The sequence below is a fragment of the Leiobunum rupestre genome, chromosome 4, assembly GCF_980474605.1.
Source record: "Leiobunum rupestre chromosome 4, qqLeiRupe1.1.hap1, whole genome shotgun sequence".
NCBI classification, from domain to species: Eukaryota; Metazoa; Arthropoda; class Arachnida; order Opiliones; family Sclerosomatidae; genus Leiobunum; species Leiobunum rupestre.
The window spans coordinates 24192910-24210172 of NC_143387.1; the positions used below are offsets into that span (position 1 = coordinate 24192910).

Here is a 17263-nt window from a genome sequence, read left to right on the forward strand (position 1 = left end):
AGTGGAAATCTTTTGGCAATAGTAGTCTGAAGAATTTGAGAATGTCATCTTCTTGTGTATCCATTTTTATTTTGCGAAATCGATTATACGACATTCGAGCGTAATCCGTGTGTCTTAGGTTCTGTTGAATCGTTTTATAAAAACCCCCAAACTTATACCGCCTCGTGTTTACCCCGTCTTCTTCCTCAAAGCAGTAACACCAAAATGGCACAATCCAAAAACTGTAAGCCTTGAATAAAAAGACGGGAAAGTCCTTTTTCCAAAGAACTAAGATATAAACGGGATTGAGATGGACACCTGCAATGTTTAAAATTCAGGTGGTCATTCCAATTAGAGGTCGGCGTTTGGATAAGAAACAATAACTTTATCTTTTTTTATCCATAACCGACGATTATCCGAAAAATAAAATTATTTTTTGCATGATAAATCCCTTTCTATCCGTGGATAATATCTATAAATAAACAGTTAACACCAATTTTTATGGTTAATCGATATTTTGGCAGTTAATTTATCTGTTTTGCCCACCTCTAATTCCAATATCTTACCTCTCCCCAACTTGATCTCTCATAGCCTAGTATTATTAGGGGTTACCCGACTCGACGAGAGTAAGTTGCCATTTTTATTTGATTAAAAAAGACGGCCACGATTCTCGCTCCTCGCGGTTGTGATACGAAATAAAATTACTTAAACCCGAGTCCGATTTGTACTTCTTTTTTACCCAAAACCTCAGTTAGCTTTTCAGGCGGCTAACGGAGGTTAAAATTAAGCTATCCAATAAAATAAATTAAAAGATAAGAACCCAATAAATCACCTTTCATCTTTCAACTAAAGTAGGCTAATGAAGAGTTTCGCGTCTTATAATTATACTCGAAAACCTATTGGTCTGAGTAACTCTTAAGTTTTTAATATCTTTAAATTTGATTTCGTTTTAGTTTTTTTCCCTTTTCATTAGGGAATTTTCTACCTTTTCACGTATTTTTCCATTCTTTATGTCTCCATCATCGTTGTGTTCAGTTTCCGGAATGGATAATCTTGATATGCAATCCGCGATGTACATTTCATAGCCTTTTTGTATCGCACGTCTACTGCGTAATTTTGCAACATTGAAGTCGCTTGGTGCGGAAATTAGCGGTTTGCGAAATATCGGCTTTTAAGTGATTTCTGGTTAGTCGCGACGTTTAATAATAAACAATAATAATCAGCCAGACTAATACCCAAGGCACCACCTTAGACCCAAGTCATCTAGCGACTTTTAATGCCTTTAAACAGGTGGCCGGGTTACAATGCTTAGGTGGGTGGTGGCAAGCCCTTCATGCCACGCGAGCCAACAGCTCGATCCTACACTTACAAGGAGAGTACCCGAGGTGTTTATCGCCGATTTTGTTCAAAGTCGGGCGTAATGTAGACCTAAATGAGATATGAAATTTCCCAAAAGGAGACGTTGCACTACCCATTCGATTTGCCAAGGCAACCGAAAATGTTTTGGACCATTTAAAACAAAAATAAGATATTTTCCTTTTTTAACCCAAAAATTGTTACAATTTTACCCCAAAAATGTTCTAATTTACCCAAACTTGAAGATATTTACCTAAATGTGGTCCAAATTACCCATTTCGTGATTTTAAATTTTTTTTTAAATTTTCGTGAAACCAAGAAAATCCCATGCTTTTTTAAATGGAGATTTTTTTGGTTGTAAGTGGTCAAAAACATTTTCGGTTGCCATGGCAAATCGAATGGGTAGTGCAACGTCTCCTTTTGGGAAATTCCATATCTCATATAGGTCTACATTACGGCCGACTTTGAACTAAATCGGCAATAAACACCTCGGGTACTCTCCTTGTTAGTATTTTGTCCCATCCACATAGGTATACTTATGAAAACATTTATATCCAAAAACGCTGGAGAGTCACTCCTTTCCCATTTGGACATATTTTATCACTTGAATTACCGGCTCTTTGACAAATTTTACGGCTTCATTGCGCTGGTCTGTTCATTGCTATTGGGGTTCTTTTTAAGTGAATCGTTTATACGAAGAAATTTGGCATTTCTTTGACAGCAGAAAACTTCTCGGGATCAGATGTGACACCTTCAGTTGTCACTTTCAGTTGATAGCCTAGTACTTGAGTCATATGGAGCTTGCAATTTCGACTTGTTGAGGTTAAAATTATTATCAAAAGCTCGTTCCAAAAAAAGTTCTAAGACTTTCATAATGGTCCTTTATAGCTACTTCTAAATCCACACCAGAGCTAAATACAATGACATCATCCATCATAGAATCAACTCCTCTGAGACCAACGAGAAATCCGTTTTGACGTCTTTGATACTCTTTGGTAGACGTTGAAAGTATGAAAGGCATTCGTAACCAGTGATATCGACCAATTATTATGTGGTATTTTCACCAATCGGTAGTTTCGGTAACCTTACCCAGTACACGAGTCTTAAAAATTTCGTCTATTCGCATCTTTGCAAAACTACGGACACGCTGCGCGTACGATTTTCCCTTCCGTAATCTCCATACCGTGTGTCATAAACTTGGATTGGCATTGAAACACTATAAATAATTGGGTTTCTTGCAAATTCCGACCACTGTTGAATCTGGAAAGCGATCCACTTCCTAAAGGAAAAAAGTAATAAGTAGACATCGACCATAACCATTTATTGGTTAAATTCAGACTTTTGTCAACTACTAAGTGAAATTCACCTGGTAAGCATCCAAGACCTTCGAATACTTTAGAAAATGGATTGGTTAAACTCTTGGGTTCCGATGGAGTAACTACTGCATAAATACGTTCATGAGGGACGTTAATAGAAAATGCTACTTCACTTCTCTTACTACTTGGAAGGTTAATTCGCACGACTCGTTTTCGTAAATGCGCTGTATAGTTGCTTTTTCTAGAGTTTAAGTCCTATATAGAGTCATCAAAGGGGCGCAGTTGTCCGAAAACCTTTTTTTCAGAAAAAAACTTATCGTAAATAGATTTCGAAAGAGCATTGTACGTTGAACCCGTATCAACTTTAAATCTGATTACGTATATTTCAGCGTAGTATTTCACTTTTATGTTAATTCTGAGCTTTCCCGACATAATGGAACTTACACTTTTTGACTTCACGTTCTTCTTCTACATAACTCGCGGTAATGATTTAAGCACATCTTACCCCAGAAGGGCAAATTTGACTTTCGCGTGCAAGAGGTTTTCCAGAGAAACATTTATGCATTTTTTACATGATTGCACTTGCCTGATGCGATGCTTTGCCTCTTACTTCCTGGCAGTTAGCATTGGTGGCGTTAGGTGATTCATAGTCTTGTAACATAATTTATTGTATTTTTTTCTTTTCATATTTTAATTAGAAACCATTAAAAATCTTTCTTGATTCGAAAAAGGTGTTTGGTTCCTTAAAGGGAATATAACCTCAGGTATTTGGTGTGGAACACCAACGCTTGCAGCTCTGGCCGCTCTTGCCTTCGGCTTTAAAAATGTTTGGCGCCACTGTACAGGGACATTTGAAAAATTGAGGGGGTCTTCCGTAAAGATTGCTTTGCAGGTTATATTCCCTTTAAAATCTCTTTACTGACCGCAAGCCAACATATCTACGGAAGCAAACTTATTTTACCTAAGAAAACTGTTCGGGTATCCTTTCTCACAATTTTTTACAAAAAGTAACTTTCTAACTTCGGTACCGAGGTAAACCATTTTTCGTATTGGGTTTATTTTTAATTTTGATTTTTTTGGAGTTTTTAGACGATACTGAACATTTGTGTCAGAATTATTTTGCGGAAATGAAATTACGCTGACATTAATTTTTTTTAAATTAACGTTTTCTAACCACATTGTGGTATAGTAGGATACACGAAATATAGCGATTTTTTATTGGGTGAGGACAAAATATATGCTATTTTTTCTTGGTAATATGTCATCTAGGTCGCGATGCTAGATGGCCCATCGTGATTAGCAAGAATGGGGTTGGGGTTGTGCCGCGCGCCGTTAGACGCCAGCACTTAATTTACACTGACTGTTGGATACGTTACGCTGCTCTTGAATACGACCCCGATTACAGGCGCTTTTCAGTGATTGGTGGTTGGAGTCTGCCAAAAAGCGTTCGCCGTTTCAGTCTGGGTTTCTTCGTAGTAGCTGTAGTGTTGACAATCATATGTACCTCTTTCATGCGGCTCGCCATTCGGTTTCTCTAAATGGTGCTTGCTTGGCGGGTTTTAGACATCAAAGATGACTTTGTCAGTGTCCGATTTTCTCACCTCATCGCTAAGCTATCGATGTTGGGGCTCTCCGATCATTTCTTTTTTTTTGTCTTACGTATCTGATCGTCAGTCTCGTGTTCGTTTGGCGGGTGCTCTGTCGGATGCGTTTCCAGTAACCCGCGGTGTCCCTCAGGAGGCGGTCCACAGCCCTCTCCTTTTTAGATGACCTTGCCAATGCTCTTCCTGATGGTACGCTTGTGGCTATATATGCAGACGATATTGTTGTTTTAACAAGGGTTTTTCTTAGACTCTTTTAAGTCGTCATATGCTAGATTGTACCGCATTGTTTTTGCGGAGCTTACGCTTCGCTTTGTCCCCCGAGAAATGTCTTAGTCTGTGTTTCTCTACAAAACGGGCTTGCTGTTCCTTTACGCGATCAGTATCGTTATCTTAGTGTTCTTTTTGATCGCCGGTTTACTTGGCCCTCCTACTGCGTGCTATTGTGGGGTCCCGTTGGGGACCAGATCAAAGGACCAGGCATTTGTTTTATTCATCGCTGGTTCGTAGTCTACTTGATTATGCGGCAGTGGTGTATCGTACACCAGCGTCTTCAGTTCTTCATCGTCTGGATGTCGTTAAAAATGCAGTGTTGGGTCTTGTTCTGGGCGTCCTCCGTTCGATTTCTAAGTCGGTGATGGAAATTGAGGCTTTCGTTCCTCCTCTTTCTCTTCGTACGAATTTGGTGTTTGGGTTACGCTTTGTACTGTCTCCACACTCCATCCTCCCACTTGGCTCACGATTGGTTTCGATTGTTTTCGGGGCCTTATATTTCTCTCCGTGGTACTTTTGCCCAGCTCACTCATGAATTGGGTTTAACAGACCTTCTCTCTCGCGCAGATCCTCAGGCACTTTCTCCTTCTTGGACCCCTTGTAGTTTGTCTCCATTCATCCTGGGTGTTCGGTGGTGACTACTCAACCCATTCTTTAGCATCGGCTTTTTATTGTTACCTGGACTCCCTCCCTTTCGAGTGGTGTCACGTGTATACCGATGGTTCTCGGGTTCCGTCCTCTGAACTTGCGGGTTTCGCTTTCACTGTCCCCACTTGGTCATTTCTCGCGCTGAGTTATGTGCCCTGAGCGTGGTCGTGTCTTGGCTAATTGCTGCCATGTATGTGTTGGCCAGTGGCACCGATCCCATGGGGGCAGCGGGGCCGAAGCCCCCATTGGGAAAAATCGATGGGGGCTCTGCCCCCATTGGTAAAACCGCCTATGTTAAAGGCCATTTACTTTTAAGCAAGAAAGTGTTGCCAGCAGCCTCATTCCAAGTTTATTAGTGAGCTTCGGCCCCCATTGGGAAAAAAAGCGATCGGCGCCACTGGTGTTGGCGAATGGTTCTTCGACGGATCCTATAGTGCACTCTTTTGAGGACTCTTCTTGAGAACCCAGAGAGACAATTGAAATAAGTTACGAGTTAGTCAAATTAATTTACGTTTCAAGGAGCTATGTTCTCCAATCTTAAAATTGACGGACTTGATTATATTGTAAGTTGACTTTTCCATTAAATATTATTTTCGATATTGTAACCCTGAGTCCTCGTTACTTACGTTTAAGCCTAGTCTAATATCTTCGAGCCCGACTTAAGTAATTAAATGTAAACCGAAGGCTTCGTAAATCCAGTTAAATATTTGTAATAGGGATTGAAGCCGGTTACAGTGTCACTATTAATAAGCATGGGGATGCTCAGGCTCGTGCGACTTTGTCCGATGTTGATGCTCCACTGTATACCCCAGTGCCTGATACTTTGGAAATCCGTCGTCGTTGCAGCTCCGTATGTTGAATCGGAAAAGTGTTTCATCGCTTTGGACTTTGTTCCTTTCAACTCTGCCCTTTGTGCGGGGTGGAGGGCGATCTCGCCCATTACTTTTTCTTTGTCCAGGTACTTGCCAGTCGCGTATTTCATTCCACCTGTTTCCCATTAAATCGTGATCGCTATCTCTCTCTCTCCATATTTGGCCTTTTCTGTGGTCCCAGCTCATGTCCGTTTCCAGAATATTTTCGCGTTCTTTCGGGTTTTTTTTGCGCTCTCTTCACCGTTTTTAATTTCGTTTGTTTGTTGTCTTGTTATAGTTTATCTGGTGTCTAAGTTGTAATCTGACACCACAAGTTCTCAAAAAAAGAAGTTTCTAAACAATCATCAAATCGCACCTTTATGTACGTCAACGTGATAATCTTGGAATTACCCGTTCTATACTTACCCTCGACCGATTTACCGGATATTCGTGCTAATATCTTTCCGCCAATTCATGTACTAGATATTTAGCCTTTCTTAACCTGCAACTGAGTATAACCCTATTTCGGTGACTCAGAATAGCCATGAAAATCAATAATTCAGCCTGGAATCACAATACCGTGCAATCATTTTCGAATTTGGTGGAAAACAAGTTAAAAGGCGTGAGCTTCCGATGTTAATTTGTTTTCATCAAGACTTATTTTAACAGACTTCATTTCATTTCATTATTAAACTTTGGAATTTCACCAAAGTGTAAAGCCAATGTTCAGACAAAATCAAAATTTACTGCCAACTTTCAAGCATTTTTCTGGTCTCGTTACTATAACTTATAAGGACCTAGATGGAAATAACTAACAACCAAGTTATGTTTCGTTATTATGGCCTAGTTCAATACTTCTCTTTTAAGTGATAATATATACTTTTGATATTATATAGTTTGTTAAATGAATAGATAGGTTAAGCTAACTCTTTTAAAACTTGTAACAAATTTCCGCTATATGTTTTCAAGAGGGTGGCTTAACACCAATGAAGTATTATAATAAGATCTGCAAAAATAATCCAGAATCCAAATAGGAGTATCTAGAAATATGGCAACCCTTTCAAAAACAGCTCTGAATCTTACATTGTGTTTGTATCTTTTGTACATTTATTTCTTTAAAAATTAAAAAGATCATAAGCTCTTAGGATGTAAACTGTTGAAGAGCAATTTTAACACGCTCAAAGAGTGTTGTGTCTGCTGTGGTTAACAGTTGCTGTAAGAGTTTTTGAATGCCCATCTCCCTCAACTTTGACTGTCTTTCCAAATAACCTACATTTGAAATTACGTATAAGTTTCAAAATAATTCAATTTTCACTAAAACCATATAAAATTTCAAGCAAATTCCATGCAAATTTTAATAGACTAATGCGTCATGCTTATGCATTGTGTAAACACCATTATAAAAAATAACTTAAAACTTATAAGAAGAGTTAAGAAAAACTCTCGTACCTTCTTCTTCATTCCACGTTAAATTTGAAATGCAAAATGTTGCTGCAATTTGTAACTTCACATTCGAATGCATCTGAAAGTAATAGTTTGTTATAATTCTACCACATAAAAAGAATTATTCAAAAAATTTTACCATATAACTAGTGAGTTTCTTTAAAACATCCTCATTTGCCATAATATAGTCTTTAGCAGACTCTCCATCAGCAATATTAGCTAATATACACAGAGCTGAGGAAAAGTAACAAAAACATCGGTCATTGTGTACTAATTTAGTAATTTTTAAATCTACCTTGTTCCTTAACTTCCGCACTGTGATCACCTTCGAGGATTAGTATCACAGCCTGCATTATTTGTTTCCCATGTTGTTCCATTATATGATCAATGTGCTACAAATAATAAGACGTTAAAATCCAAAACTAAAGTATACTTTAGATCTAGCAATAATTACAGTTTTTGTTGAAAGCAAGTTCCTTAGTAAGCCTAGAGTCTTCATTAAAACATTGACATCAGGATCAGAAAGTAACCTGAAGACTTGGTCAGTTCCGAGGCTGTCTAATATCTTTGATTTAACTTTTTGGTCAGCTTGAAAGGCCATGTTCATCAAAGCCCACACTGCAAATAAGAAAATGGACGTTAGAAAAACACTTCAGCAATGGGCAACCAACTTTAAATTACCTCCGTTTAACCTCAAAGCTGGGTCATCTTTTAAAGTCAAATTGCATAATAAATCTATGGCTCCACTCTCCAAAATGGGCTGCAAATTTAAAGTGAATTTTACGCCTTTAAATTACCAATTTAACCTAGAGATAGAAACTACAAATTCCATACAGAAAAATAATCATTCCTATAAGATTTAATTTTTGGGCAATTAAGTCTTATAATTAAAAATTAAAATTATTATTTTTTTTTTAAAATCACATGCCCTGAAGCGCCAATAATTATTAAAAGCATTTTAAGCAGCAAAGATAATATGAATAAGAAAGCCAACTACTCTCAGCCTTAAGCCATATACGCAAAATCAAAAATTAGATTTTGATTCCTGTCAATACAAAGAATAGCAAAAGAGAAAATGGAGAGAAAAGACAAGATGCTGGTTGTCTTACATTTCGCCTCACCTCCTTACTAGGAGAGAATTCCAGGAGTAAATTACAAAGAGTCGAACTCGCCAATACTGTCATATCATCTGGCGAATTATGCAAGAGTTTCATCAGTGGCCTCCAAACTGCATGGTCTTGGAAGGTGGTTCTTAGTTGGTGAACTGATCTTGAAAGACTGTGCAAACATCGTACTGCCGCTAAACGGACTCTCAGATTAGAGTCAGAAAGTCCCATAACTATGTGTTCCATTAATGATTCAGTTTCTATCACCTTAATAGAAAAAACGAAATTAAAAAATCAGAACAACCATAGTTCTATTTTATATGAGAAATCTTATTATTATTATTATTGAGTGGGGGTGGCAAGCCAAACACTTCGACCTGAGGTCCATTGTGCATCCCCAAACTGGGTGACTTAAATAAGTCCTATCGCCGACATAAAGCTTAAAATCTGCTCGGCCGTGATATTAGAGACGTCATACATCTCCAACCGATGCATACCCAAATGCTCAAACCTCTGGGCTGCATAGTAATCGCAGCTACAGAGTACATGTGAGGCAGTTTCCTCCTCAGCTAGACAAGCTCTGCAAATTGGGTCATCACTGACCCCAATGCGAGTTTAATGTCTGTTCAGATGGCAGTGGCCTGTAAGTAGGCCAGTAACAATCCTAATACTAGCCCTAGAGAGCGAGAGTAATTCTCTGGCTCTCTCCATAGAAGGGCCAAGAGTAAACTCTTTGGCCTGCCTTTGACCCTCAATCTCAGATCATTGTCTGAGTTGACGATCTGACATAAACTTGGAGATCAAGCCGCGCACAAGCCCCCGGGAGATGGGGAGAGCAAGTAAGAAATCTTACTTTCTTCCTAATCTCTTCATCATTTGCTCCGAGAGAAGCGAAAGCTTTGAACGCAGCTTGTTTCATTTCTTGGGCAGTTTTCATTTCATGTTCCAACTTCCTAAGAGCCAAACTTGAAACCGGACCAGCACTATGAAGCCCAGCTGATGGCGGTTGATATTTCAAGAGTTCCGCAAGTACTGTGATCAGATGATCACTTATGGCTGAAAATGGGTAAATTGAGTAAATACCAACTTAAAAAAATATTCTTAAAGGGAGAGTGAACTTAAAAATGTAATACCAGCTATCCTTTGCAATTCAGTATCAACTTCAGTTAAATAGGCCAAAGTTTCAGCACTTTCAGCTCTGTTTTCAGGTGTTTGATCCTTTTTACAAAGACGTACTAACGTTGGTAAAGTCTAAGTTAAAAATTAAAATAAAAAAAAACAATAATATTGAGGTGATAATTAGAATCACACAACACGTATTTCTAAGATTCAAACAAGTAAACAACTAATTTCTCATCAATCATTTTTAAAGTAAATTTATACCTTAAAATCATTTAAAATTTTTGACAAATTTACTATTTATTGGGTATTTACTATTTAGTTAAAAGAAATTCTTAAGACAATTTCCTTTATTTTAAACTGTTTAAGGAGAAAGATCATTGTAGCCACTGCCTTGTATGGTTTTAATGTAAGTAGAATTTTTCTAATCACTTCCTGTCCTGAAGATCTTGTGTTCAAAATAGTTTTGACAATTTTAAATTGAAAAAAAAATTAGTTTAAAATATGAAAGCAAACCTCAAAAGCTGGATTAGGTCAAAAATAGCCTTGAGCTATGACTATCTATTTAACTGCAGACCAAAAATCAACAAATTTATTTGAGACAATAGTCTCATGTTTAATTCATACACTGAAACAGTTTTAAGGTGAAAATATTAAATCGAAGATGTTCTACTTGAAATGAAAAGACATTTTTACAAAAAATTAAAACAAATTTAGGACTTGAATAGAAATTTTGAGCTGGAAACCATAATTAAGGACTCAATGGCTCAAGCAGGTCTAATTTTGCAGGACTCGTAACTAAACTCAAAACTGAAAAAACATACTTTGTATAAAATCCTAGGATCTTCAGCTTTCACAGCACCGGCTCTTGAAATCAAAGTTAAGCTTAAAGCAACATTAAAATTAATTCCATTAATTAAAATTAGCATAAATTTAAGAATATTTTAAATACCATTTGGCTGATGCCAATTGCATTTCAACTTTCTTATCCCTAGCCATGAGAGATACTAAAATATCAGGTATTGGTTTACCACCGAAGCTTGCTGAAATTTAACAAAAAAATTACATTTAAAACAAAAGCATTAGAAAATAACCTACTTGTCGTAACTGCTTTGGAAACTTTCTCATTTTGATAACACAATTGGGCCAAGCATCGTAGAGTTGGGAGTTGCACCCTGGTGGCTTGGGAAGTCAATAATATGGCTATGGCTTGTACTGCACCATTATTACTGAGTAAAATTTGATGTTCGGGTGTCTATAAGAGAAGAGTGTTGAAAAAACCATTTTCAAAGATATGAAACCCAACTTTCAACATACTTTGCAGGTACTTGTTAAAATAGACATAACACATTCTTGGTAAGACAGCAAAGGTAACGTTGACATGGTAATTAAATGAGGGATTATGGCTGGATCACTATAAAGCACTTCAATTGGTGCTAGTGGACAAAGAAATACAGTCCGAAGACACCTTAAACAAGCTTCTACATATTTTTGATCACTTCCCAGCAATCCTAACATCAGAAAATTTTAAATAATAATATCTTATTATGAACACCAAATGGGTTACCTACCTCTTAACATAACATTAATAACCCCAGCATCAAGTAAAGAACGAATATTTTCATCTGTTCCTTTAGCTAAGCTTCCAATTGTAACTGCTGCCTCAATTTTTAATGAAATGGGTATTAAATCATCGTTTAATATTTGAAACAGCCTGTAATAATAGGATACATTGATATTTATGTTCAACATGTTTAAACCTAATTATTTTGTACCTTGGAACTATTCCCATGCCGATGATTGTTTCCTTTTGATAATTGCTTCCAATAACTGCATTTTTCAATTGTCTACAAAAAAACATTTAAAAACCTTTTCACCTTAGGCAATCATAAATCTTAAGGTTTTAAAAATAAGGACAGAATGGATCAAACGGGCAATACACCCCCCCCCCCCCCTTTATGAGCTATAAATGCACTAATAAAGGTATGTAGTTCCTTCCCCCTTTTGACTAGGTATGTAGATTGCCCCCCTTTGAAAACTTTCTGTGGGTGCCCCTGATATTAGCTAGGCTAATATCCAAGGCACCACCTTAGAAAGAACTTGGCAATTTAAGAAATTTTTACACTATTTTGTAAATTCAGTAATAATGCACAAAAGTTAGATTATGCAGCCCATCCTTGCACATTATTTACTGTTTACTAGCAATATTTATCAGTGTCTACCTTCCCGTAAATTTAGAAAAAGATAATAAGTAAACATTTTAACTTACGTTACAGCTTCTAAGCATTCATTTTGATCAGGAGAAAATAAACAATCTACATAACTTCGATTACTTTCAACATTCTGGTTAAATAAAGACCAAGGCTTAATAAATTTTGAGTTTACTTTAATATCAATTGAACTAATGAATTTTTACTTACCATATACGGTTGGATCGTTGCAACGACAGCCATTTTGTTACAGATATATTTCAATAATTTAAAAGCACAAATATAAATAGAATATAAATAGATTATTTTGTCACAGAAGGAACGCACAAAGCCGTAAGCCGCAATAAGCCATTTCTTTTCATTAATTTGCATAAATTACGCATGGAGGCCTAACCATAGAGATAGAAAAGAAATAGAGGGAAGCTTAACGCGTTAAGGCACCCCTGTTTTTGACCGGGAAAATTCATCCCCCTCCGCGCAAGCATGAAAGCGGAGATGGGCAGAAGTTACAACGCCATCTATCCTTCTTTTTTTACATCAAATAACAGTTGATTTTCAATAAGGCATAATGTATTTCATTTCACCGCGCATCGATGACGCCATGTAATCTCATGGATTCCTAACTTCCTACATTGGCGAAAAGAGGGTCGGCACTCGCGGTCAAGTTCGCCAGATAAAATAGTGCCTCTATTTCTTTTCTATCTCTATGGTCCTAACTAGTTACGTCACTGTCACTACGCTAATAGAGGGCTGCGTTCAGCAACTCAAAAAAAAACCCGGCGCTGAGCTCAACGGTCAGGGTTTTCCAATTTCCGGTTTTGCGGTCACGCTTCAAATCGGATTGCCATCGGAAAAAGTGCGACGATAGCACGAGCTTTCTTACCGATAGATAGCGTCTTATAAGGATAGCCTGCAGAAATTACGCGTCTCTGCTAGCTGTCATCTCCGTATTCACTCCCTTTGAAATATTTTATCTAGACCTTTATACACGTTTCCTATATCTATGGTACAGTTACTGAACACTGAACCAAAAGGATACAGTATCCTTGACTGAACGCAGCCGTAGCACTCCGTAACTTTGGCCATAGCCGCCATTGTGGGGCCGAATTTTTTATAAATAGGAAAAAGCATGGGTAACGTAACACTGCCATAACTCTTACCATTCGTCCTTGACGTTTTCTAGTAGTTTGTGGCGAATTTCCTGCTACACCTTTGCTGGGAATCGACAGAGAGTGGATCACAACTCCTGGAATCGTGTGGTTTGTTTATTTTGGAAACATTATCTTGGGGCAGGCAATTAAACTGAGGGATAATTCTTAGTGGTAATTATTTTGGGCGATATGACGTTTTTAAACGAGGAACAAAGAGTTTTTTCGTTTGTAATAATTGGGAGAAATAACAGCCAACTTTGAGGACGGGCTGTTCGGCGAACAGCCCCCCATCAAAGTTGGCTGTTATAGGGAATTATCACTCCGTAGCTTTGAGCATGGCCGCCATTGTGGGGGGAAATTTTTTATCAATAGGAAAAAGCACGGGTGACGTAGTGGCACGTCATACTGTAAACTCCCTATAGGACTAGGGCAACCGATGGAGGCTAATTATTCGTAGGTCACGTACCGGAGAAGGGTAAACCTTGGAGTCGAGAAGTATTATGGAGTGGAAAATCCCATAGCGGTAATAAGAATGTCCTTTCCCGCCTATTGCTGTTAGAATTACCCAGACTACACCGGTTTTTGGTCGGACGTCAGCTTTATCTGCCATCATTCGGGCTTGATGACGTCCGACCAAAAAGTGCATGATGGGAATTTTACAAAGCCGCAGGTGGCGCCCGACTATTCCACTCCAGAATACTTCTCTCCTCCAAGAGTAAACTCTTCGTTACAAAATAGTTAATCAGAAAGCTCTCAGAATTAAAATCTAGGGTACGAAGTTTATACTATCTTTGCTTTCATACACCTACTAGGTGTCACCCAAGGTCCGTCGAGAAAAATTCACTATTGGGTTTCACCAGAGAGAATTTAGATAGGGAGCGGCAGCTCCTACCTTTAACAGTACAAAAAGGGATGTCGCCCAAACCAAAGATAATTTAAACTCGTACCCTAGATTCGAATACTGAGAGCTTTCCCATTGACGGTTTTGTTACGAAGCGTTTACCCTTTTCCGGCACGTGACCTCAGAAAAATCGGACTCCATCGGTTGCGGCACGGCCAACTTCGATCAGGCGCTGCCGCATTATATAGCGTGATCGAAGTTGGCCGTGGTTGCGGTAAGGCGCAAACCATGGAGCGAATATTTTCTGAGTTCCGGCGGGAAGTGGGTAAACGCTATCGGCAACGCGCGAGAGAGTGATTTCGAATCTAGGGTACGAGTTTAAATTATCTTTGCCCAAACACACGGTCGCGTCGAGATTATCTGGCCAGATTAACTTCCTGTCACGTGTCAACTCCGTTTTCTCCTAGATTCTTATTGGTTGCTTTTCTTTTGATTTTACGCGTATAACTGCAGCGCCATCTGGCAGCGGTATAGAGAACGTTTGATCATTTTCATCATTCTGCATTCTATCGAGCGAGCGAATTTAAATTTTCTCTGAAATATATTCAAATTTGCTTACGATTTGGAAGGTTTATTTTCTAAAGGTAAATATTCATTGCGTTTAAATATATCAACTTTTTCCAATTTTAATAACATTATTAAATGGTTGTATCTTATAGGCGAGTCAAATATTTATATGGTTCTTGTAGTTCCAAACCACGGCCAACTTTGATTTCTCGCGCATCTCTCGCGCTACAGCGGCCATCTCATTCGTTGACGTTTCTGTGTTAACCTATGAGCAAAAGATGTGTATGACGTCAGCGCCCCTAGCGGATTATTATTTTTAGTATAGTTTTTACATTGGGGACAATATAACCACCGAGCGTGGCGCTGAACTCCTACACATTATAGTACAGTTTATAGGGGGAAAATCCTTGCTCGCGGAATTTCGACGAATGTGTTGGCCGTAGTAGCGCGAACAGCGCGTGATCAAAGTTGGCCGTGTCCAAGCAAAACTCGACTAATAGACAGCAAGGACAGTAGATACATTACTGTCCTTGTAGACAGAGACCTTTACTTGGAGTCTTTTTCATATAGTTTCCATCAGCAAAAAAGGAGACGGAAAAATGTCAACGGTGGGTTCAGGCAAAGAGTATAAAAACTACGTAACCTAGAGATATAATGACGGTTGAAAGCAGTAAAGGAAGTTGTAGCAACCGGGGGGGAAGGCACTCGGTGAATTTGCACTTCAAATTTCGGTACCGCAGAGCCACTACGGCAGTATTTAGTACAATAAATAATAAAACCAGAGAAAAATGGCAGTTACGGTGTTGCGGAGGTGCTAAATTTGGCATTTTGGATATTTAATTGTCTAATATCTGTCAATTCAAAAAAGTGACAGTAATTGGTTACTGTTTCGTGATTTTTTTAGTTAGAATTTGTGGATTCGTTGTTTCGGTGTTTATTTTCAAAAAGTGAAGAATAAGGCGTTTGTTCTCTAACGTTGCCAAGTCCTAAAGGTAACTAATTCCTTAAGGAATTTTCAAGAATGTTGAACTAAATCAAAATGATTGCCACTTAAAACTGCCGTAGTGGCGCTGCGGTACCGAAATTTGAAGTGCAAATTCACTGAGTGCCTTCCCCCCCGGTTGCTACAACTTCCTTTACTGCTTTCGACCGTCATTATATCTCTAGGTTACGTAGTTTTTATACTCTTTGGTTCCGACAATGTGGTTGAGAAGACTACCTTATTTTTTTTTAACGTATTTAGTACGTTTTCATTTTTTCAGCGCCAAAATACAATTTTGAAAAAAATATATGGTTTTTAATACATTTTGAAAATTTTCGTATATAAATAATAAAATATTGAAATATGAAACTCTCGAAAAGAGGAATAAACCATTGAAATTCCCTAAATATATCCCCCTTTTTTCAAAAATAGTTTCACAGCAGGTGGTTACCGTGGTTTAAATGGTACCATTGCAAAAACTAACACCTGTAATATTTGCAGTGGGCTTAAAGCTTATCAGTCGGAGGTCAGTTAATATCCGGTAGTGGAATGGGGAAACCAGAAAAAAAATCATACAAAAGAAAGTGTTATCTCTTATTGAAGTTTAACTGGCTCGCCTGCCCCCCTCGGCCATTATTCTACCGCGCTTCATCGTAATTCTAGTGAATTCTAGCAAATACCCAGCAAGTAATTTCCTGCCTTGAGTTTGACACTGTTGAGTTCTCCCCCCCCCCCCCGGGGGCCAAGACAAATGTCCTACAACCCTATATAAGCATATAAGCAGCCTGCTATGTTTCATTATATTCATCAGACATCAGTCATCTTTTCGAAAAGAGTTAGAAGATCTTAGGTGCTAATAAAACTTTAATTTATAAAAAATTCTAGGAGTAGTTAATTCTCCGTGTTGCCGATGTATTTTTGCCGCAGTTTAGGCTAAGAAGTATAGTTATGGATAAGTTTTTGATTAGGAAAAGTAAGCCCAACGACAAAGTGCTAGGTTCCAAACCAGTATCCAGGACCAGTAGCGGTTGTAGCAAAAGAAAAGAGGACAACGATGTGGATGGACACCCAGCGCCGAAACGCAAATTCAAATCTGGTGACGAAATTTGCATTGTCGACTCGAGAAACGCTAACGTCAGTGGACCAGAAATGTCAATTATCTCAGAACTAAAGTCGAATTCTAAAGATGATTTTCAAGAGGAAATTCTACCGGGACCAGGGGAAAAATCAGCTGAATCCGGCTCTGATATAGAAAACCAGACCCACAAACCATCATTTCAAAAATCTTTAAAGAAGAAAAGTGAGTTGAATTCTGCTAAGTTCAGAAGAGAATGGCTTAAGGGAAATGAAGAATGGCTAGTAGAAAAAAACAATTGTTCATTTTGTATACCCTGTAATAAGCAGTTTCATGGTAATATTAACCATATAAACCGACACAAAAGTACGGTTTTACACGTGAAAAATCTTAACTCAGCACGTGGCGCCCAAGTAGGGCAGAATGGCATAGCTGATGCTTTTTGTAGTCAAAGTAAACAAAACCCATTAGAAAGTCAGATCAGATCGGCTGAATTGAAATTGGCAGGCTTTATAGCGGAACACAACCTTCCATTTACGGTTATGGACCATTTACCCCAGTTACTACAAAGCGCTTTTCCCGATTCAAAAATAGCACAAGGTCTAAAATGCGCTAGAAAAAAAACAACCAAACTTGTTGGTGTTATAGGGGATGAGGCCCTTGATATTTTAAGGGTTAAACTACTAAATCATTACTATTCTATAATTCTTGACGAAACAACTGATGTAGGCTCTATTAAATGTAT

The 17263-nt window shown here is 38.2% G+C and overlaps 1 protein-coding gene across 2 annotated transcripts; it reads right to left on the bottom strand.

Annotated features, from left to right (window-relative positions):
* Nucleotides 1-7095: 7095 nt before the first annotated feature.
* Nucleotides 7096-12275, bottom strand: LOC149947230 (armadillo repeat-containing protein 8-like). 2 transcript variants are annotated; one of them, XM_090171922.1, is made up of 17 exons: nt 12113-12275; nt 11962-12035; nt 11468-11539; nt 11264-11406; nt 11010-11203; nt 10791-10947; nt 10645-10735; nt 10517-10577; nt 9707-9824; nt 9427-9629; nt 8589-8840; nt 8149-8227; nt 7922-8085; nt 7763-7859; nt 7607-7701; nt 7474-7546; nt 7096-7293 (listed from the first exon to the last, which is right to left on the bottom strand). In XM_090171922.1, exons 1-17 carry the CDS (start codon nt 12272-12274, stop codon nt 7166-7168), a joined length of 2163 nt encoding a protein of 720 aa, XP_090028048.1. In that variant the 5' UTR covers nt 12275; the 3' UTR covers nt 7096-7165. The 2 variants fall into 2 exon arrangements, with proteins under 2 accessions (XP_090028048.1, XP_090028047.1); XM_090171921.1 differs by having other exon boundaries at nt 7097-7293; nt 8577-8840; nt 12113-12274.
* Nucleotides 12276-17263: the final 4988 nt, after the last annotated feature.

Bases quoted from the DNA above. Each gene is read 5' to 3' on its own strand.
- LOC149947230 (XM_090171921.1), bottom strand. From the start codon at position 12,274: ATGCAAATTAATGAAAAGAAATGGCTTATTGCGGCTTACGGCTTTGTG. The intron at 10,948-11,009 runs GTATGTTGAAAG...CTTCTCTTATAG, and splicing joins TTTTAACAAGTACCTGCAAA to ACACCCGAACATCAAATTTT. The intron at 8,841-9,426 runs GTAAGATTTCTT...TTTTCTATTAAG, and splicing joins ATGAAGAGATTAGGAAGAAA to GTGATAGAAACTGAATCATT.